The following is a 21,960-nucleotide window of genomic DNA, read 5'->3' on the forward strand; positions in this document are numbered from 1 at the left end:
AAAAATGAGAACTTACACAGGAGAATTTTTTTTTGTGAATTATATCCTGTATCAGAAATGTGCTTTTATTGCAATATTTGTTGACTAAGTTTGGTTGAGTGGTCTGTTATACTTTTTAATAAACTGTATACCCCATATGCTTTGATCTGCAGCTTCGCTTGCTCCCGTTTAAGCAGCTGCAATTGTTAAAAAAATAATAGGCTCTAAATATGAAGCAAAACAAAAGTAAAACAGAGATGTGTATGTGTATAAACAATTATGAATTAAAAATGTCTGCTCACTCTTTGTATATGTATTGCAAGTTAAAGGGTTAGTTCACCCAAAAATGAAAATAATGTCATTTATTACTCACCCTCATGTCGTTCTACACCTGTAAGACCTTCATTCATCTTCGGAACACAAATTAAGATATTTTTAAATAAATCCAATGGCTCAGTAGTTCTACTTTAATATTATAAAGCGACGAGAATATTTTTTGTGCGCCAAAAAAACCAAATAATGACTTTTCAACTATAGTGATGGCCGATTTCAAAACACTGTTTCGGAGCTTTGCGAATCGAATCAGTGACTCGGAGTGATTTCAGCAGTTTAGCCATTTGATAGGAGATTTGATTCGTAAAGCTCTGAAGCAGTGTTTTGAAATCGGCCCATCACTATATTGTTGAAAAATTTTGTTTTTTTGGGCGCACGAAAAGTATTCTCGTCGCTTTATAATATTAAGGTAGAACTACTGAACTTGCATGAACTGTTTTAAATATGTTTTTAGTACCTTTATGGATCTTGAGAGAGGAAATGTCATTGCTTTGAATGCAGGCCTCACTGAGCCATCGGATTTCAACAAAAATATCTTAATTTGTGTTCCGAAGATGAATGAAGGTCTTACGGGTGTGGAACGACATGAGGGTGAGTAATAAATGATATTATTTTCATTTTTGGGTGAACTAACCCTTTAAGTTTTAATCCAACGAAACAGCCTTGTTCTCCCATCACTCGGAAACTCTTGAGTTCATTGAGCGCCGTGTGGTCCATTGTCACGTCATTTCGCCACAATTGGAACGTTTGGTGAGTTTAACTTTGAGTGCACAGGCATCAAGTTCTTTGTAGCGAGTCGGCGAGACACAGTTTGTGTTGTTGAAGCCACCCTTTTGGTTCATTTGGAGTGAAACATTGCAATTGACCAAACATCCAAGCGTAGGACAACAATCGACCTCATCATCATCCTTTGTAACTCTACTCATCAACAGATAAGACTGGTTTTCTTCAATTCCTGAGCTGTTTATGCTCTCAAACAGCAGTGGGCTGTGCTGGACATTTCGATTCACCACACGCACATACACACTTGCACATGATGAAATCGTTGAATTGTATCTATGTTTATATTTGTGTATGACTTATATGGGGTTTGTGACTAATGAATGTGAAAAAGTTGAGTACATGCTAAAAGAAACACCACTCTTGTTTGTTCAAGAATTTATTTATTAATAGACCTCTTTCACAATAGAACAATTTAAGTATTTGCACAAAAGACGATTCCCCCTTTGAACTCTTGTAGCTTGACCAGTGCAAAGTAACTGTGACGGTTATAATATCCACCTATATTCTTGGTATTTAATGATGTATTATAATCTTTACATCAACACAACATTTTTCATCAATCATTTCTATCTGCGGACAGGGCAAATGTACTGTCCACTTAACTGATAAATTGATTATATGAAATGACTGTTTATGATTATGTGAATTGACTGCCTATTATGTTGCTGCTTTTGTAAAGCGTACTTGAGCTTGGGAAAGGCACTATATAAATTAAACATTATTATTATTATTATTTTCAGTATATTAAATCAATGCAACAAATTTTACTAAACACAGACTATGAACATTTTAAACATTTATTTCTAAATTGGTAGTCCCATAATCCCATAATATGAGAATTTTTTATATGGACCTGCTATTCATTCTCTCTTGCTTTGAGATACATTATATTTTATTGACCAACGAATTGCAGATCTGATGACACATTGAAAGTGATACTGTAAGCTGGTTGGCATTAATGGTTACCTCTGACCATGACTGGTTACATATTATGCAAAATGAGCTTTTCATTTTGCCTTTCTTGTGCCTTTAAAGGCCACATTTTAGACAGAAGCAAACAATGTTCATTTTAATATCTATTCTTATTGGTCAGTTTAATAATGAGTGGATCCTGTATTGTTGTCATGCTCCTCAATTCATGCAGTCAATAAATTAAACTTGGACGGCTGTGCGTGATTAAAAAAAAAGATAAATACTTTTACTTTATATGTATCCGAGTTATGCACATTAGTAGATACATTGATAAAAACAAAACTTTTTACGCTTCATTGTTCATTTTGAATACATTTTAAGGAGGCTCTCATCCTCCCTTGCCTCTTCTGTAAAAGGCATACACTGTAAAAAACAAAAACATATGTTTACTCAACTAATGTCTTCCATTTACCTTTCTTTAACAGTGTTTTACAGATATAGATTTCACATAGGCAGTATTGTTCACTTCTTACAATCATCTTTCATCATTAAATCCAACATCAATATGGCTATGTCAGCCATGCCCACTTATTTTCCTGAGAGCGCAGAGCAGTCCTCATCTCCTGAACTATCAGATGAGCTTACCATGGCCCTTGCTGCTGGGCAGTGGTGGGCAATAATGGAGGTTTCCTGCCCCTCATCTGAGGAGCCTGAGTATGGAGACCCTACCTCATGGCAGTGGTGTGGAACAGTGGAGGAAGGAGAAACTTCATGCCCCTCATCCCTGGTCTTCAGTGATTCATCCGAGAATGATCAGTCTCCCCACTCAGGCTTCCCAGGTGCAACACTAAAGACCATGAAGCAGTGGAGGCAGAAGAAGGGAGCACCTGTGGTTGCTGGGTCAGAGATTAAGAAAAAAGACCTCACCTCATCTCCTGTGTTCAGTGATGCATCTGAGAAGACCCCGTACTCAGGATTCTCAGATGCAACACTGAAGACCAAGAAGCAGTGGAGGCAGAAGAAGACATAGGGAGCCCCTGTGCCTGACAGGTCCACACAAGGAGCACCAGTGCCCACCAGGTCCCAACAAAAAGCACCTGTGCCTGTCCGTTCTGATATGGGGAAACTCAACTCATCACTGGTCTTCGGTGATGCATCTGAGAAGGTCATGCACTCAGGCTTCCAGATGCATCATTGAAGACCAGGGAGCAGTGGAAAAAAGCAGAGGCAGAAAAAGCCACAAGGAAGCACCTGTGGCTGCCGGGTCCCCACAGGGAGCACCTGTGCCTGCTGGGAACCAACAAATAGGAAAACTCAGGATCCCTGAACATCTGATTAAGCCTCTGCAAAATGCTTTTTTTGCACAGGGAGCACCTATACCTGGTGGGTCCCAACAGAGAGCACCCACGCCCTCTGTGTCCTCACAAGAAACACCTGTGCTCGCCAAGTCTCCACAGAGAGCACCTATGCCTGCCTCAAAGGTGCTCACATGTTCCCCACATGGAGCACCCATGCCAGACAAGGTTCCAGATAGGCAAAAACTAAAGATCCCTGAGCCACTGAGGCAGAAACTGCTGCAGCTGCAACCTTGAGCTTCTTCACTTCAGGGAGCAGCCTTGCCTGAACAGATCTCAAAAAGGCAAAAAATAAAGATCCCTGAGCCGCTGAGACAGGAGCTGCTAGACCAAAAGCCACAAGCTTCTTGTCTTCAGGTAGCACCCCTGCCTAACAAGATTTCAAAAAGGGAAAGAGTAAAGATGCCTGAGCTGCTGGGACGGGAGCTGCTGCAGCAGAAGCCTGAAACTTTTTCTCTTCAGGTAGCACCCCTGCCTAAAAAGATTTCAAAAGGGGAAAAACTAAAGATCCCTGAGCCGCTGAGATGGAAGCTGCTGCAGCAGAAGCCTCAAGCTTCTTGTCTTCAGGTAGCACCCCTGCCTAACAAAATTTCAAAAAGGGAAAAACTAAAGATCCCTGAGCTGCTGAGACAGGAGCTGCTGCAGCAGAAGTCTCTAGCCTCTTCTCAAAAGGGAGCACCTGTCTGTTGCGCACAGAGTGCTCAGGGTGTCCCTGACAAGATCCCAGAGAGGGGAAATCTGAAGATCCCTGAGCTGCTGAGGAAAGAGCTGCTGCAGCAGAAGCCTCAAGCCTCTTCCGTACAGGTAGCACCCATGCCTACCAAGTCCCTATTGGATGCACCTTTACCCAGCAGTACCCCAACGAGAGTGCCTGTGCATGTCAGAAAGCAGCAGTCCCTGCCAGGTCTCCACAGGCAGCAGCAGTGCCCGCCGGGTCAGCAGCATTGCCCACCCGGAAAATCATAAGAGGAAAACAGAGACTTACTGAGCATCTGAGGGAGAATTTGCAAAGTGCACCAGTGCCTGTCACCCAGGGAGTACCCATGCCTTCCATGATCCCAAAAGATATGTCTGTGCATTCTGGGACCCCATAGACAGCACCTGTTCCACCATGTTCCCCACAGGAAGCTCCTGGGTCTCAACAGAAAGTACTTGTGCCTGCCAGAGCTCAACAAAGTCCACCCGTACCCATGAGCTTGTCCTCATTACTCATTAAATCTGCAGCATTACATGATTATGTCTGTTCCTTCAACAGGACAATGCTGGTGTGGACCTGTCACCCAATCAAAAAAGCAGCAAGGCATAATTAATGCATTAGAAATACTTTTATAATGCATTATATATAAAAGCTTTAAATAAAGTGTTATTGAAATATTATTACATTTGAATGCTGTTAAGGGAGTTGCCATAGTTTCTAAATCTAAAGTTTCAAAAACTTTTCCACTAAAGATCAATGGACCAATGTTTTGAATAATTATATGAAACTTCAGTTCCTCTTATGTGTATTTCCAAAACTATATACACTAAAGCTTAAATTTCACCTTGTATTACACTATTAAAACAGATACTAAGAATATTTCTTACCCTTTTTATTAAAAGTTAAAATATGTTTGTGTGTGTGTGTGTGTGTGTGTGTGTGTGTGTGTGTGTGTGTGTGTGTGTGTTAAAGGCAGCCACTATGTGTTGCATTCTGGGATTTGAAAATAAAACATGAGTGCGCTCAAGAACAGAGCAGGAACCACAAAATACATCACAGAGACCTGCAGGTTTATCTTTGGATTACAAGGGCAGAAAAATCCATCTCCAGGAGTTTCTCAAGTCCCACCCTCACAAAACCAATAACGACATTTGAATAAAAACAGCTCTTCTTCAGCTCTTTTGTCAAGCATGATACCCTTGCTATGTTGCTCATTGTTTGTGTTAAGGCAGAGAGGTGTACAGCTTAAAACAGAAAGTGCTTGTTGTATTAAAATATCAGTGACCTATGTGTCACAGCAAATATCTATAAAAAAGGGCCTTAATATAAAATGTTTCTTCTTTCTTGAACAGAGTTATAATTTAGGGAGGTAAGAAGTCATACTATATTGCACTAGAAAACTGAAACTGTAAGTTTCAGAACTCAAAACTTCCTCCAAGAACATTTATTGTTTCCACTCTTACCCCCATCTTTTTTTTACTAGACTACACTAAACACTATAAATGTATAAAATAGTAAATCATCTTTGTCATTTTTATTTAGTCAGTAGGCCTAACACATTAGGCTATATTTGTTCTAATCATTACCTTTTTGTTTGCCAGCAAGTAGAACATGAATTCCTTTTAACTTCTATATTTTAAAGTTAAATCCCCTTTAATGACACACTTAGCTTGTGCATTGAACTAAATAGGCTATGTTAGAGGGAACTGGAAATTTAAGCTAGTAGACTACAACACTGTGTAAATGCCACTTAGTCTTCCTGTACGATAATTAAGCTAACTACTTTGATGGTACATCAGTTTTTCACTACATTTTCACATCTTGTCTTTTGCTCCAGTATCACCCCCAAAAAAGCATATAGTCGACGTGTGTGAAGGAATGTTACGAAGTTCAAGTAAAACCAGTACTGGAATGGATGGATTGTTTAGGTCTATTTTTAAGAGCGTTTGATCTGTTTGGTCTCTTTTTTAACGTTTATAGCAAGGATACTTTCAAGTCACCGACAGTTCCCGTTATCGGATTCTGTCATCTGCAGTTACAGTAGGCTAGAGTACAGTAGTCATTCAGATTCGTAGCTTTACTGGTATTATTTAGGCTATTTACTGGTATTATTGGTTGTATTATTTACTGCTCTGGTAAAAAAGAAGCTTTACATTACCATTATTAAAATGACATACAGATGCTACATGCAGGTATGCACGATTATATTCAGTTTTGCTCAATAGGCTACAAACAAAATAAAAAAAAAACAAATCTTTTTAATTTTATTCTTTAGGTTTTTAAAATGAAATTCCTTATTTTTTATTATCGTGAAATTGGCCTTTTGGTTGGATTAAATTGGAGAGATGGACGCAGTGTAAGTTTAAATTGTATTAGTAATGGGTCAGACTCCTCTGTGTGAATAAGGCAAACATTTAACATGAAACGGAGACTAAATTAAACCGTGTATGGCAGACAGCAGGCAAGCGACTGTAAACGTGACAGTGATTTGATTGGTTATGGTGACTCTGGCGTGGGTGGACCAATAATAGTAAACAAATCCTGTGTGCGCATGCGCAGTGTGTGAGTGCTGATGGAGGTTTGTCAGGAGAAGGATCTGCTGTTAGCTAAACATCTCTACGAAGGTTGAGGGCAGCTATTAGCATTTTGTTCGACAGAGTCAGTAAGTATTTACATATTACTTACTTGTTATTTTCTATATTTACGTTATTTGTATAATTTACAGTTTAAAAGCCATGTTAATAGTGGTAAAGTTGCTAGCTTCGAAGAGCTAACCGTTGCACTTTCACTACTGCAACCAACAGCTAGTTTCCCAATTTACGTAGATTTTATATTATATTTAACATTAGTACTTGGTATATTTTGCATACCCTGTCGTGTACTATGTATAGGTTGGATCTTTTAATTTATCCGATGATAAATTAATGGTAAATTTGTACATGATAGTGTTTACGTTTGGCCTAACTCGTTAGCCTAGCCATACTTTTAAAGAGACGCATGTGTTAGCCAATCAGCATCAGGTCTTTTGAATACAAGGCGGGGCGTGCGAATGGGCGTGACGTGTATTGTGGACACACTGTACGGGTTGCACTGGGAGAATATGAGGTTTTTGTCTCACTGTCTTAGCCATGTCAAGTCCTATTTGCCCGCCTTTTTACAGGAATGCTACTCGGCTATAGTTTGTCACATGTGTTTATTTTAAAACGTGTGGTTAACCAAATTCAGGGGAAGTTAATTGGAAAAGGCAAAGGAAACCTAGCAACCTAGAAATGACAATAATATGATGATTGTGATGTATCCCAAAAAAGTCATCCCACATATTTGTTTTCAAACTGTGGTCTGGGGGTTAGGGGGTCCATGGAAAAGTTAAAAGGAGAAAAAATAATGTAAAAAATGTAGCTAATTAAATAATTATATTAAAGTGTATAAAGATTAAAATAAATAAAATGAATAAGTAATAAATGTGTAAATAAAGACTAAATCTAACTGTGCAGTAATACAATGAGTATATAGAAAAACAATGTAATGTAACTTGATAGAAGCTAAATATTTTCCAAATAATATTTTAGACATATTTATAATATTAATTAAATTGGGTGTTTATGCAAGAAAATATGAAATATAAATTTCAGGATGGGGGTCCCTCACACAAGGATGATCATATTTGGGGTCCATGGCATCTAAAATATTGAGAACACCTGTTATATAGTACTTTAAAACACAACTATAAGCTTGATTTAATGTCAAATCATTTTTGAATCATGCTTTTTTTATGTTCATGGAATTCCCATTTTTCATGTTTCAGTATTTTGCTAATATAGTCTGTTTTATATTAGTTGTATATTGAGAATACAATCCCAATAACATTTGTCATACAGGTGCTAAGGACTCGGTCGGTCAAGATGGCATCGGACACCCCGGTTTCTAGGGGTATTATGACCTTTTACCCCACTGTTGAAGAGTTCAAGAACTTCAGTCGCTACATTGCGTACATGGAGTCCCAAGGTGCACACAAGGCAGGCCTGGCCAAGGTTAGAGGAAAACGCTACTCTTTACCCATTAGGCTACTGCTGTCAGAAAGTCATTTACAAAAGTATATTTATTTTACTCAACTACAGATCATCCCGCCGAAAAATTGGAAGCCTCGACGTTCATACGATGACATTGATGACCTGCTAATACCTGCACCGATTCAGCAGGTTGTGACTGGGCAGTCAGGGCTGTTTACCCAGTACAACATCCAGAAAAAAGCCATGACTGTGAAAGAGTTCCGCAAAACAGCCAACAGTGACAAGTAAGTCTTGTTGACTCATTTTCTTGTTACTTATTTTCCAGTTAAAATTGATTATAACCACATCTACCCTTCCTTTTTAAGGTTTTGCAGCCCTCGGTATGATGATTTTGAAGAGCTTGAAAGGAAATACTGGAAAAATGTAACCTTTAACCCTCCCATCTATGGAGCTGATGTGAATGGGACCCTTTATGACCCAGTGAGTAAACGCTTGTAAGCAATATAAATGAATTTTATTTGGTTTCACTTCTGGTTTGTGAGCTCTCTGACGTGAATGGAGTCATTGTTTCTTTTTTTCATGTCTTATACAGGATGTCAAAGAATGGAATGTAGGGCATTTGAATACCATCCTTGACACCGTGGAGCATGAGAGTGGTATTACTATAGAGGGAGTAAACACACCCTACCTCTACTTTGGCATGTGGAAAACCACTTTTGCTTGGCACACTGAGGACATGGATCTGTACAGCATTAATTACTTACACTTCGGGGAACCAAAGTCATGGTAATTGTTTGTAAAACCTGCGGGTTTGAATTAAATTCTTGAAACGCTTTTGATAGAAAAATTTAATTTGTAGATGAAATGTGTGCCCACGGGCCTAAAGATTGTTGTTGTAATTGTCTATCCTGATGCCAAGTGCTAAATTAATCTGGAATGATCTCATAGGTACTGTGTGCCTCCAGAACATGGAAAAAGACTGGAGCGGTTAGCCAAAGGTAAACAGCCTTTCGTGTCATCAATTCTGTACACAAAAATATTTTGCTTGATTTGTATTTGCTCATATATAATTCTTGGCATTTTTATACAGGCTTTTTCCCTGGAAGTTCACAAAACTGTGAAGCATTTCTTAGACACAAGATGACTCTTATTTCACCTTCAATTCTAAGGAAGTATGGCATTCCTTTTGAAAAGGTATGTTTTTATGATCATGAGTGCATTTTGCCCAACTGATGACTTGTTCTTTTTACCATTAGTAGACCTAATTATGCTTCCTTAGGATACATGTGTATGTAATGTCATGTTTGAGGAAGTTTTGTGATGTCATTGTCCATTTTTGATTTGTAGATCACTCAGGAGGCTGGAGAGTTCATGGTGACATTTCCGTACGGCTATCATGCAGGCTTTAACCATGGTTTTAACTGTGCGGAATCGACCAACTTTGCCACAAGACGATGGATCGACTATGGAAAGCAAGCCATACTGGTAAAAAATAAATAAATAAATAAAATTGGGGTCAGTAATTTTTTTGTATGACCCTGAAATTGGAAAAAATTAAATTCTATGCTTTTGTAACATTATAAATGTCTTTACTGACACTTTTGATTCATTTAATGCATCCTTGCTGAATAAAAGTATTAATTTCTTTTAAAAAAACTTTTACTGACCCTAAACTTTTGAACGAGAGTGTATATGAACTAGGGTTGTCAAAAGTACTGACTTCGGTACCAAGTCGGTACTGAAATTTTAAAAATGTGATGACACCAGCACAGATACACGTGGGAGTATTTGAAAGCAGGCGTCTATCAGCGGATATATTAAGGATCTGCTGATAGACGCCTGCTTTCAAACACTCCCATCAAAGATGTCTATTTACAACATGTTTTTGAAGCGTTGATCATTGAAGCCAGTCACAGACCTATCTGTTGAGTGTGTGAACACAATGGCCAATCAGAGTTGTTTAAGAATCCGCTCAACAGCTCTCAAAATGCTAGGGGGAAATGCTGGTGTTGTCACATTTTTAAAATTTTGGTACCGAAGTCGGTAATTTTGACAACCGTAATATAAACTGTTTTAATCTGTATAATTTGTGTCAACAGCATTTATCGTGTTCTGAAATGCCTGTACATTACATGGTGCATCAATCTTGGCATATTATTTCTTCAGTGTTCATGTAGGAAAGACATGGTGAAGATCTCCATGGATGTGTTTGTAAGGAAATTTCAACCCGAACGGTATGAGCTGTGGTTGGCGGGGAAGGACAATGCTCCCATTGACCACTCCAAGCCTACGCCTGAAGCAGCTGAGTTTTTAGGTGGAGAGGCTGGAAAGAGCGGTGCTCAGGAACTCTGCATTGAGAACCAAAGTAGTGAGGGACAAAAGAAAAGGTGAAAAAGCTCACTTTACTTCCTACATTGTACATACTGATATGTAAAAAAACATGTAATATCAATCTTAAATGTTGCCGTTTCCAATTAAATTAGCCTGGCCAAACAAAGGATAGGAACCAAAAGACACAGAGTGTGTCTGGACTTACCAGAGGAAGTTCTTCCAAAGAGTGAAACAAACGATGAGGAGGCTGAATATGGCAAGAAGGGGCGCTTGACTCTATACACAGAACAATACAGAGAGTATCAAGGTACGTCCTGTGGTTATGGCCTAAAAAAAAAACTTTTTTTTTTTTTTCCTCCAACTTTAAGTGATAGCAGTGGTTGGAATTTGATGAAAAAATTTATTTCAGAATTGAAGGACGAAGATGACCTGCTGCCACTGATGGGTTCGACCAGTTTAAAGATGCTTCCAGGTTCTAGAAGTCCTGCATCTGGGGAGTGTGTTAGGGGTGCAGGTTTTAGTGCCACAAACCTGGTCTCTAAAGCTACTTCTCTGTCCTCAGCCTGTACACAGTCCTTCCCAAAGCGTCATCTCTCTATAGCATCTGTCCCTACTGTCCCTCACTGCCTGTCAGCCGTGCCACGGATTTCTACCAAACCAGGGGTGGCGAGCCTTCTCTTTCATCGGACCCTGAGCCCTTCAGATGCCCTTCAGGTCCATAGCTATGCAGCCAGATCAGCGCTCTGTAAACCTCAGCAACCCATGACACAGGAACCCAGAGAAGACCTCAAAGACCCAGACATTCAACAAGATGTGAGGCCAAATATGCAAACTCCACAACCAAACACAGAGGTTGGTAACTGCGTTGTCTTAGTGTGTGTATTTTTTTTTTTTTTTTTAAATGAGCATAACATATGTAAAAAAAAAAAAAAGCAAGTAGGTAAATACTACAAAATTAACACAGGGGTACATTGATATTAAAATTGTATGTTATGGCTGTTAACTGAATGGATATTAAAACTATTTTGTCTGAGTAAATTAAAAATAAATCTCTAAAATACTGATAAATTAAAAAATCTTTGATAACTAATATGGTACCACTATATTATGTATCCCTAAATAAAATGTTGAAAAAAAGAAAAAAGTTAGTATGAGGTACATTCTCGTTCAGAAGAACCAAATACTCCCGTATCTTAAATATTTTAAGATATGTCAGTACAAGTTGCTGAAACCGGGGATTATAATGTTACAGAAGATCTTCTTTTTCAAACAAATATTGTTTCAAATAACTATTCAAAGAATCCAGAAAAAATGTATCACAGTTTCCACAAGAATATAAAGCAGCACAACTGTTTGCAACAGTGATGATGATAATAATAAGAAATATTTCTTGAGCAGCAAATCATCATATTAGAATGATTTCTGTAGGATTTTCTGAAGACTGGAGTAATGATGCTGAAAATTCAGCTTTGAATTACAGAAATAAATTACATTTTAAAATGTGTTAAAACAGAAAACCTTTATTTTATTATAATCTTTCACAATATTACTGTTATGTATTTTTTTTTTAATGCACGTGAAATATATTCAGCTTTATTCACAAACATGACATCACAAATTATGTTTTAAAATCAAGCTCAAAATGTATCACCTCCACAACACGTATCTAAATGAAATGTAACGCCTCTCTTGCTTTTGTTCAGCATGAAATTGAGGGAGAGAAAGAGAATAAAAGCATGAAGAGGAAACTGCAGCCACTCAGCAAGTTGCCACGTTTGCATCCCCTGCTCAGAGAAAACTCCAGCGATGACGGTTAGGATCTGTTTATTTATCTGTTCATTTATTGGTGCATCACTGTTTGTTCTTTCTCATTAACTCCTCCACTCCACAGAGATTCAGGAGCCAGCAACAGAGCAAGAGGAGACCGATCCCTGGGCCAGACTCCTTTCTCCCATGTGGCAAAGCAAGCCTCGCGATTTTGAAGTTGAGAAGGATTTCAACTTCCGCATGGGCCAGCAACCTCCGTACTGTGCAGTGTGTACCCTCTTTCACACGTACACACAGGTAACACATGCTATTACTGTCATCACTAAAATCTATTATTACTCAGTGTTAATTTGTGTGAACCAGCCAACACAGCGAGTTATTCTCACTAGCTATGTTTCCATCCACCTATTTTTATGCGCATTTTGGGATATCGCATTAAAAACATTGGATGGAAATTCCAAGATGTGCATGCATTTTCAAATTCTGCAAAATTCTGTCATCAAAGTGGTTCGGTATAATTACCTCCCAGAACTGTCCATGACTGTGTTCCCAAAACACCAGGCATCCGTCTCAGAAAGCAAGTTGACATGAGTGCATTTATTTCATTTCTTCTGCGTGCTCTGAGGCTCAAGTAATTTATTATATATAAAAATTATTATATAGAGTGACTTCTACTGCAGCAACTTCCATTTTTCTCATATATTTTTGATATTTAGCGCCAGTTTATCAGGAAGTGACGGTTTTGTTCTCTTCAGCTCACTGGATGGAAACACTGCTTTATTCACAAATGTTTTATGCGATATCCCAATTTTGCACGTAAGTTAAATTCTCAACATTGATGGAAACCTAGCTACTGGCTGTTTGATGCCATCAGTGGCTCAGAAATGTCTGGTGGATTGTGAAGAAAAAATGTTATATACCATACTGGTCAAAAGTTTGGAAACATTACTATTTTTTAATGTTTTCGAAAGAAGTCTCTTATGCTTATCAAGCCTGCATTTATTTGGTCAAAAATACAGGGAAAAAAAACAGTAATATTGTGAAATATTATTGTAATTTAAAATAATAGTTTTCTATTTTAATATACTTTAAAATATAATTTATTTTTGTGATGCAAAGCTAAATTTTCATCAGCCATTACTCCAGTCCAGTCACATGATTGTTTAGAAATCATTCTAATACGATGACTTGATACTCAGTTATTATCAGTGTTGGAAACAGTTGTGCTGCTTAATGTTTTTGGAACCTGTGATACTTTTTTTCAGGATTCATTGATGAATAAAATGTTTAAAAGTATAGCATTTATTCAAAATAGAAATATTTTCTAGCAATATAAATCTTCACTATAACTTTTTATCAATTTAGCACATCTTTGCTGAATAAATGTATTAATTTCTTTCAAAAAAAAAAAAAAGAAAGAAAAAAATTACTGATCCTGAACTTTTGAAGGGTAGTGTATATTGTTACAAACAATTTCTATTTTAAATAAATGGTTTTTTTTTTGTTTTTTTGTTTTTTTACTTTTTTATTAATCAAAGAATCCTGAAACAATTCTACAGGTTATAAAAAATATTAAGCAGCACAACTGTTTCCAACATTGATATTAAATCAGCATATTAGAAAAATTTCTGAATGATCATGTGACACTGAAGACTGGAGTAATGATGCTAAAAAAAATTCAGCTTTGCATCACATAAATAAATTATATTTTAAAGTATATTAAAATAGAAAACCATTATTTTAATTTGTAATAATATTCCACAATATTACTGTTTTTTTCCTGTATTTTTGATCAATTAAATGCAGGCTTGATGAGCATAAGAGACTTCTTTCAAAAACATTAAAAATAATGTTTCCAAACCTTTGACTGGAAATGTATGTATAAAAATATAATGTGCAATCAGAAGTAATTATTCCTTTTTTCGTGAGCTGATAATTGAAAGATGACTTGTGTAAACCTCTAAAAGATTGTGCCGTGCACTTTGCCATTTCTTCCGTGTAGAGTGATGTAATCAGTCTGATCCAGTGCGGTTCTGCAGCTGAAGGAGGGGACCAGCAGAAGACCATGCCGCTGATTCCCGAGATGTGCTTCACCAGCAGCTCTGAGGGACACCTGTCCACCCCAAATCTGGATGAAGATGGCACTAGCCAACTCATCAGCTGCTCTGTGTGTAGTGTGCGCGTTCATACCAGTAAGTCTGTTGTTCACTGTTGCCACTTAAATATATGCAGTTAATATGGCATGTCTCAGCAGTCACAGCATTTTAAAAACATTTTTCTACTTCTTTTATAATTATGTATGCCGTTTATATAACCGTTCAAAAGTTTGAGGTCAGTAAGATATTTTTTTTTTTTTTTTTTTTTGAAAGAAAGAAAGAAAGAAATTAATACTTTTATTCAGCAACGATGCATTGAATTGATCAAAGTAAAATTTATAATATTACAAATGATTTCTATTTTAAATAAATGCTGTTGTTTAAATAAACTTTCTATTCATCAAAGAATCCTGACAAAAAAATGTTATCACGGTTTCCACAAAAATATTAATCAGCACAACTGTTTCATCATTGACAATAAGAATTAATTCTTGAGCACTAAATCATCACATTAGAAAGATTTCTGAAGGAAAGCTTTGCCGTTGTTGGATATCTGATGTTAATTGTATCCAGAGTTCATTGGAAACGTAGAAACTTGCTGATTAAAACACGGGACAAACACCAGTCCTTTGCTCTCTTTTATTTTCATTTGATTCAGGATGCTTAAAGTCTTGTAGTTCACATGACATGAAGTTCAGAAATGAACAGGATGGAGCAGACTCACAAAGAGTAAATGGACAGGTGTTGACGGATGGACGGGATGGTCTTAAGTCATTAACACATCCTGTGGAAAGGTGGTGGGTGTCCATTCAAACACCCACACCTCACCAATGCAAAACAAAAAAAAACAAAAAAAACAAAGGAAGTGAGGTGTACTTGTAGACCTTGACCAGGGGTGTGTGGATAATGTAGTGCTCTAGACTTGATAGTGTAGTTTACTTGGAATTTTGGGAGATGTAGTACAAAGAAAAATTAAAAAAGGAAAGAAAACAGAAAAAGGGGTCACAATATCCATCAAAGGAATAAATTAGATTTTAATTTATAATATATATAACAGAAAACAGTTATTTTAAAGTGTAATAATTTCTCAATATTTCAGTATTTACTGTATTTGTGATCAAATAAATGCAGGCTTGGTGAGCATAAGAGACTTAAAATTGTTAATGCTGTAAAAAAACATTAAAAACTCTTTTTGACGTCAATCTTTTGAACTGTAGTGTTTATAACTTTATATTAAAAGAGAGAGTACATGGAATATTTGAGCCTTTTAAAAAGTCACATCACACATCTTTTTGTCTCAATAAACATTCTTGGTTAGAAATTTTATTTCATTTATTATTTGAAGTCAAAAATGGTCTTTGTAAACCAATTCAGTCATATTTCATATTTAAACATTAAACAACATTAAAATGGCTGTTTCGTGTTGATTTTTTTGTTAACCAGTTACATCATGTAAAAATATACACTTACCCTTATTGATTGTTATAAATGTTATCCTAAAGTTTTTATTTTGCAAATGAAATATTCATGTAATTTGTCTGCTACCCATAAAAAGGTAATTTAATAAATTGTGGATGTTTTGTCTACAGGTTGTTATGGTGTGTCTCAGGATACTAATCTGGACGGGTGGATGTGTTCCCGCTGTGAAGCGAATGCCATTACTCAGGTTAGTTGGATCATTTGTTTAGGTTTACTTTTTTTTTTTTTTTTTTTTTTCATCCCCAAAACCTCTGCCATATATTTTTCTAGCTGCTAGGGGGCGGTATTATGTCTGGCCATCATGCGTGATTAGGTTTTTCCAGTTGCTTCTACTTTTTAACTCATATTCTCAGTGGTATGACTAAGTGTTTGTGTCTTTCCCTAAGGACTGCTGTTTATGCTCTCTGAGAGGAGGAGCTCTGCAGAAGGCCAACAATGACAAGTAGGTACCCAGGAGCCCTTCATGGTTGGATTGCACATTTTCAATAGCACACACATTCCTCTCAGCTGAATGACACTTTTATCTACTCATTCAGCTGCTGACAACATGTCATGTTAAGGGTTTTACCGTAGGCACTAGTGAAACCTCCTTACGTTAAAAATGTGGTTTTGTTGTAGGTGGGTTCATGTGTTATGTGCCGTGGCAGTGCTGGAAGCTAGATTTGTGAACATTGCAGAGCGCAGTCCTGTTGATCTCGGTAATATCCCGCTTCAGAGATTTAAGCTGGTGAGTTAATGTTTTACATGGAAACATAGAACACAATCTGAATGAAGTGCTGATTGACATATAGAGGGAAAGTGGATCTATATTGTTTATTTTAGAAATCTTGGCTAGTCAAAAAACAATGAGGCTCTCTCTCAGATTTACACTATATAAATTAATAAAAGTACAAAACACCCTAATTTATATAATTGTATAAAAACATGGTGGTAAATCAGTATTTACCCAAATACTTTCCCCAACAAAGTAATTATGAAAAAGACCATGGTTGTTTTTGTTGTTGTTGTTGTTGTTTTGTTTTGTTTTTTTAAATCAATCATTTTGCTAAAATGACTTCATAATTGTAATTACTCTGAATTTTTCTACAATTTAATTAGTTACTTCTGATGTAATTGAATTAAATGCTGTATAGACTATAGAGCAGTTCTAAATAAAACTATAGTGGATTTAACATCAAATTTTAGTGTCTAGTGGTAAAATGTATGTTTTCATGTAACCTTCTCGCTTTAAATACTTTGGTCAGTTCAACAATAATTTATGCAATTTTATGTTATTTATTTGAAAGAGAAAATAAACAGTTAACTAGTAATTAAGTACTTTTTAAAGTAACTTACCCAATTTTTTTTTTTTTTTTTTTTTTTAAAGAAATACATATGAATACATAAAACAAATGATACATATTAATACATAAATAAAAATAAATCTTACAGACCCCAAACTTTGAACAATAATGTATGTGCATGCAATATTATATGAAACAAAATATGGCAATGGAGCGATTTGTCATGATAATCATTGGATAAATGATCTTGCTACTGTAAAAGCTTTGCTATTCTGAGAACAGCTGAGGTATTTAAAAAAATAGTAGGTATGTTGGCATCATATCTATACCTAGTTAATTAGTCGCTAGCATTGTTTATATAGCACATGTCTGTTAAGCAGTATAATAAAAGGGGATTTTGGTATCTTAATCTTTTCATTATTCTTTTAATGAATCATTAAAAATGCAGTCAGTCTAACAAATTACTTTATAAACTCATCAGAATTTTTTCATTGTTCACTTTGCATGAACCCAAGTGTGTTTCTATTGTCAAATTCATAAGTAACAAAGGGTTCTTTTCAGAAATGCCAGTTCTGTCGTAAGTGGATGAAGAAGAGCTCAGGTTGCTGCGTGCAGTGCTCAAATGGCCGGTGCTCCACTTCCTTTCACGCCACTTGTGCACAGGCAGCCGGAGTTCAAATGCACCCAGACGACTGGCCATTCGTTGTATACTTCACCTGCTGGAGACACAAGGGCGGCACCCAAGTGGAGGTACAGACACAACAAAGACATGTTCAGAAAGAGGGTGATGGCAAAGTCTAGAAATGAAAACTGAACAATGGAAATGCACACAGAAGCCAGTTTTTGCCTTTAACTACATTGAATGGCACAATAAGGGCATGATAAGAGGACTCCATTTCCTCCATTTCCTGGGATACAGCCTCTGCATTGGTGGTTCTAACACACATATATATATATATATATATATATATAATATATAATTTCAATAATTCAAGCACTTTTCAAGTATCTTTTCATAAATATGGCTATTTTCAAGGGTTTTCCAGGACTTCAATTTCAAAAAGTCAAATTCAAGTACTTTAAGCACCTTGTACGAACCCTGTTTCCCTTATGCTAGGACCACCAGTATATGAAATTAGTGTTTAATATTTTATCGATAAAACAATCTTCACGCCAAATTAATGCTGCAGCCTGTCTGATACCTACATATAGAGCCATTTCGCATGGCTATGAGCGTGATATTACTCATATAAACATCCAAGTATATGAAACAGCTTTCATTCTATAGGTCCATCAGACATTAATGGGGATGTATGAAAAAAAAAATCAGTTTGAATAAGGAAAGCGATATCTTTGTCATAGTATTCCTTCAATGGTTAAAATTACCACAGTCATTGCATGTGCTGCACATTATTTGTACCATTTTATTTTATTAGTTTATATTTATTATTTACCTTTTTTAGTATTCGAAAGATAATAAAGATCTTGTTTGATAAGTGAAATCTCTGATTGTAGTCCTTGAAAACCAAAAGATTAGTGCTTGAAAAGTCCTTGAAAGTCCTGGAATTTCATTTTGCAGTATCTGTATGAACCCTGGGGAAAAACAATGCTAAAGGCAAATAATGAAATGCAACTAGCCGTGTAATTGCACATAGTTAGCAAAATATATCAAAATACTTCCCATATGTCTTGTTGACATCAAAGGTCCGTAATCTAATAAAACTCTGGTATTTTGCTGCAAATTTGCCTGTCAATCAGAAACTGTCCTCATTAAAGTCACCATTAAATGGAAATTCAGCTATTTTCTAAATGCATGTTATTTATCTTACTGAGAACAATATGCATTTGTTTTATTTATATACCTTGTAATTTTTTTTATCAAAATGTCATCTTCTGGTGATGTACACAGAACTTATTCAATCATATAGTCTGATTAAACCTGTCCCTTCTTTCAATCGACCTTTAGTCAGGCGTAATATTATATTATTTATTTATTTGAAATAAAATATTTGAACAACTGCTTTACTGCTGATTAAACCAGAGACATGCAAAATACTACTAATAAAAAATAATAAAAATGGGAAACGATATCATAGAGAGGTCCCGAAACCAACATAAATCCAAAGAGTACATTTCTCAAAACTTGGCACAAGTAGTAGAACCACTAAAAAAAAAAAGAAAAGAGTTTTACAGTAACTGGCCTGACTGGGAGGTTCTGAGGGTGGAATTCTTTTCTTTAAGCCAGTATGTATTTACTGTCTATGTCCTCCATGACCTCTTATTGTGTTATGCCTGGTTGGTAATTATGCATCATAGGTCTAAGCATTTTGCTTGCTGTAAGCCAGCATGTAAGCACACTATTGTTAACACTTAAAAAAAAAAATGTTTGTTGGATGTTATCTGAGATGTCTGATTTCTGATGTTATCTGCAGCCGCGCAACAAAGCATCAATGCGGGAGTTGGAGAAGGGACAGAAAGTGATCTGCAAGCACAAAAATGGCCGATACTACCATTGTGAGGTGGTTGAGCTGACCAAGGCCACCTTCTATGAAGTTATCTTCGATGATGGCTCATTCAGTGACAACCTCTTCCCTGAGGATATAGTGGTATGTGAGGGGTTATGCAGCTCCAAACAATGTTTAATGATCAAATGCACAGTGTACTGAAGCAGTGCTGGTCTTTATTTCTCAGAATAGAGACTGTCAGCAGCTCGGTCCACCATCAGAGGGCGACGTAGTTCAAGTGCGCTGGACAGATGGCCTGATCTATGGAGCCAAATTTGTGTCTGACCATATCATCCCAATGTACCAGGTCAGAGAACAACAAACACAGTTGTGCACACTATTTGGGTTAGAGTTCAACTTCAGACACTGCAAAGTAGATATTGTGTGTAACACTGTTTGCATTGTATTGGATAGTGTAACTTGTAGGAGAAAACAGACTAAAAATCTGTACTGTATACTGTTAAAGTTTAATATCATAACATGCACTACTATACCTATTCACATAATAATACAGTACAGTCATGTCTGTCTGTTTTCCTCCTGATTTCGATAGAGGCTATTTTTGTCTTTTTCATGATATTGATCTTCATTGTTGTTATTGCTATTATGACAGAAGAAATGTAGGAGATTAGTATGTGCAAACTGCAGGAAACTCTGTATATTTGTGCAGTGTGCACGTGTCAAAAAATGAATTCAGATTGTAAACTTGTGACACATAAACTTGCACATCAACCCGATCACTTTGTTTAGCGTTCATGTAAACACTACATTTGGATTCATCAATCCTAAACAAAATGAAATAAAATAAAATGGCTCTTTTAATTATTTTCCAGGTGGAATTTGAAGATGACTCTCAGCTCACTGTAAAGAGGGAAGATGTGTACAGTTTGGACGAGGAGCTGCCCAAACGTGTTAAAGCCCGACTGGTGAGAAACTTATTACAAAACGCCTTTTCTTTGATCCGTCTTACCACTACAGTAACATTAGCTTGTCATGACACAGAGCTACTCAACGAAGTGTTTTTAGCAGACATTAAATCCATTTTATTTCTGTCTCTAGTCTGTGGCGTCGGACATGCGCTTCAAAGGGGTGTTTGTGGAGAAGGACGTGAAGCAGGACTCGAAAAGACAGCGGGTGATCAACTCCCGTTATAGGGAGGACTACATCGAACCGGTCATCTACAGAGCCATCATGGAGTAGCACTTCACAAACTCCTCACAAACAATATCTTCAACACACAGATCAATTGGCCGACGCCACTAACAACATAACAAACAGAAAAACAGGCTGGACCAGACACCTTAATGTTTTGAGTAAACAAACACGTCATCACGTGATCGGACAACTGCAAAGACATGCCCACCACCGAGCCTTTGTTTTTAAAAACACCAAGATCAAGTTTTAGACCTTCAGGCTGAGTAATAATTCTCACTGAAATGATCCTACTGTGAACGGTCTTCGGGCGGCATAGATGAGAGTCCCAGAAATGAAATGCTAGGAATGTCTTGTGTAAGAGTGTTTGTTTGTTCGGACAGCACACAACCGGCTCAGGCTCAGCGGGGGCGTTGGACTGCTCTCGGACTCCTACTATCTTCAGTCAGGTGGCGGTAATGTTTCAACTGTTTTTTTTAAAATCACCTCCCCGCAGACCAACCGGCTGACTGCACATGAACAGACCTTTAGTCCGTCAGACAAATTTTAAGTCAGCGGGGATGCGCCGTCCCACTGACCTTTTTTGTAGGTCTTAAAGTGCTTTGCAATATCTGAATCTCATGGATGAATCTAGTCTTTCTTAGTACGAGCAGCTCTCATGTGTGATCTACTGTAAACATGGGACCTTATAGGAAACTAGCTTTATACTCTTACGTTTAGGTGGATACAGCAGCTTTGGATTTTGTTTAATTTAATTTATATTTCTGTTGAAGTGCAAGGAATGCCAGTTTCCTAACTGCATATTAGTTCTGGATTAACTTTGTTTGTAAAAAGAAGTATTTATATATGTTGAAGCCAGATTTTCTCTACTTTTTCTACTCTTAGTTGCATTACTATGACAACACAGGTAAGAGTGACTTGTGACCAGTCATGGTCGAAGTGGTGCACTTATCCATGTGTTTTTTTTTTTTTTTTTTTTTTTTCTCTTTTCATTTGTGAGTTTTATAGTACTTAAGGCAGGGAAGGCAATGTCTCGAAGCGCTCCATTTAAAGAGTGTCAAAAGAGATGCCTCGTTTGAATCACCTAGATTATTTTAAAAAATGTTTTGTGGAGATTCCTTTAGCTGTATAGCATTACAGATCCTTGTCTTCAGTTGTTTTGTGCAGTAGGCATTACACTCCTTTGTCTTGGAATATAGATCCATTGTTAATTTAAGGCTAAAAACTTTATTTTTAAATTAAAAGCAATGTGTCCTATCCCCCTGAACATTTGTTGTTC

The 21,960-nt window shown here is 36.8% G+C and overlaps 1 protein-coding gene across 2 annotated transcripts; it reads left to right on the plus strand.

Annotated features, from left to right (window-relative positions):
- Window positions 1–6,584: 6,584 nt before the first annotated feature.
- On the plus strand, window positions 6,585–21,948 carry kdm4ab (lysine (K)-specific demethylase 4A, genome duplicate b). 2 transcript variants are annotated; one of them, XM_051868040.1, is made up of 23 exons: window positions 6,585–6,721; window positions 7,938–8,090; window positions 8,178–8,353; window positions 8,435–8,549; window positions 8,662–8,855; window positions 9,018–9,067; window positions 9,160–9,263; window positions 9,417–9,554; window positions 10,236–10,456; window positions 10,553–10,707; window positions 10,810–10,872; window positions 10,963–11,252; window positions 12,104–12,212; window positions 12,292–12,464; window positions 14,170–14,359; window positions 15,853–15,929; window positions 16,129–16,184; window positions 16,361–16,469; window positions 17,587–17,775; window positions 19,458–19,631; window positions 19,717–19,836; window positions 20,363–20,455; window positions 20,589–21,948. In XM_051868040.1, exons 2-23 carry the CDS (start codon window positions 7,962–7,964, stop codon window positions 20,727–20,729), a joined length of 3,066 nt encoding a protein of 1,021 aa, XP_051724000.1. In that variant the 5' UTR covers window positions 6,585–6,721; window positions 7,938–7,961; the 3' UTR covers window positions 20,730–21,948. The 2 variants fall into 2 exon arrangements, with proteins under 2 accessions (XP_051724000.1, XP_051723992.1); XM_051868032.1 differs by having other exon boundaries at window positions 10,810–11,252.
- The last annotated feature ends 12 nt before the right edge of the window (window positions 21,949–21,960 follow it).

This window comes from Ctenopharyngodon idella, chromosome 2 (genome assembly GCF_019924925.1).
Source record: "Ctenopharyngodon idella isolate HZGC_01 chromosome 2, HZGC01, whole genome shotgun sequence".
Lineage (NCBI taxonomy): Eukaryota > Metazoa > Chordata > Actinopteri > Cypriniformes > Xenocyprididae > Ctenopharyngodon > Ctenopharyngodon idella.

Coding starts and splice junctions, on each gene's coding strand:
- kdm4ab (XM_051868032.1), top strand. CDS start 7,962: ATGGCATCGGACACCCCGGTTTCTAGGGGTATTATGACCTTTTACCCC. Junction 9,555..10,235: donor ATGGAAAGCAAGCCATACTG/GTAAAAAATAAA, acceptor TTATTTCTTCAG/TGTTCATGTAGGAAAGACAT. Junction 12,465..14,169: donor TCTTTCACACGTACACACAG/GTAACACATGCT, acceptor TCTTCCGTGTAG/AGTGATGTAATCAGTCTGAT.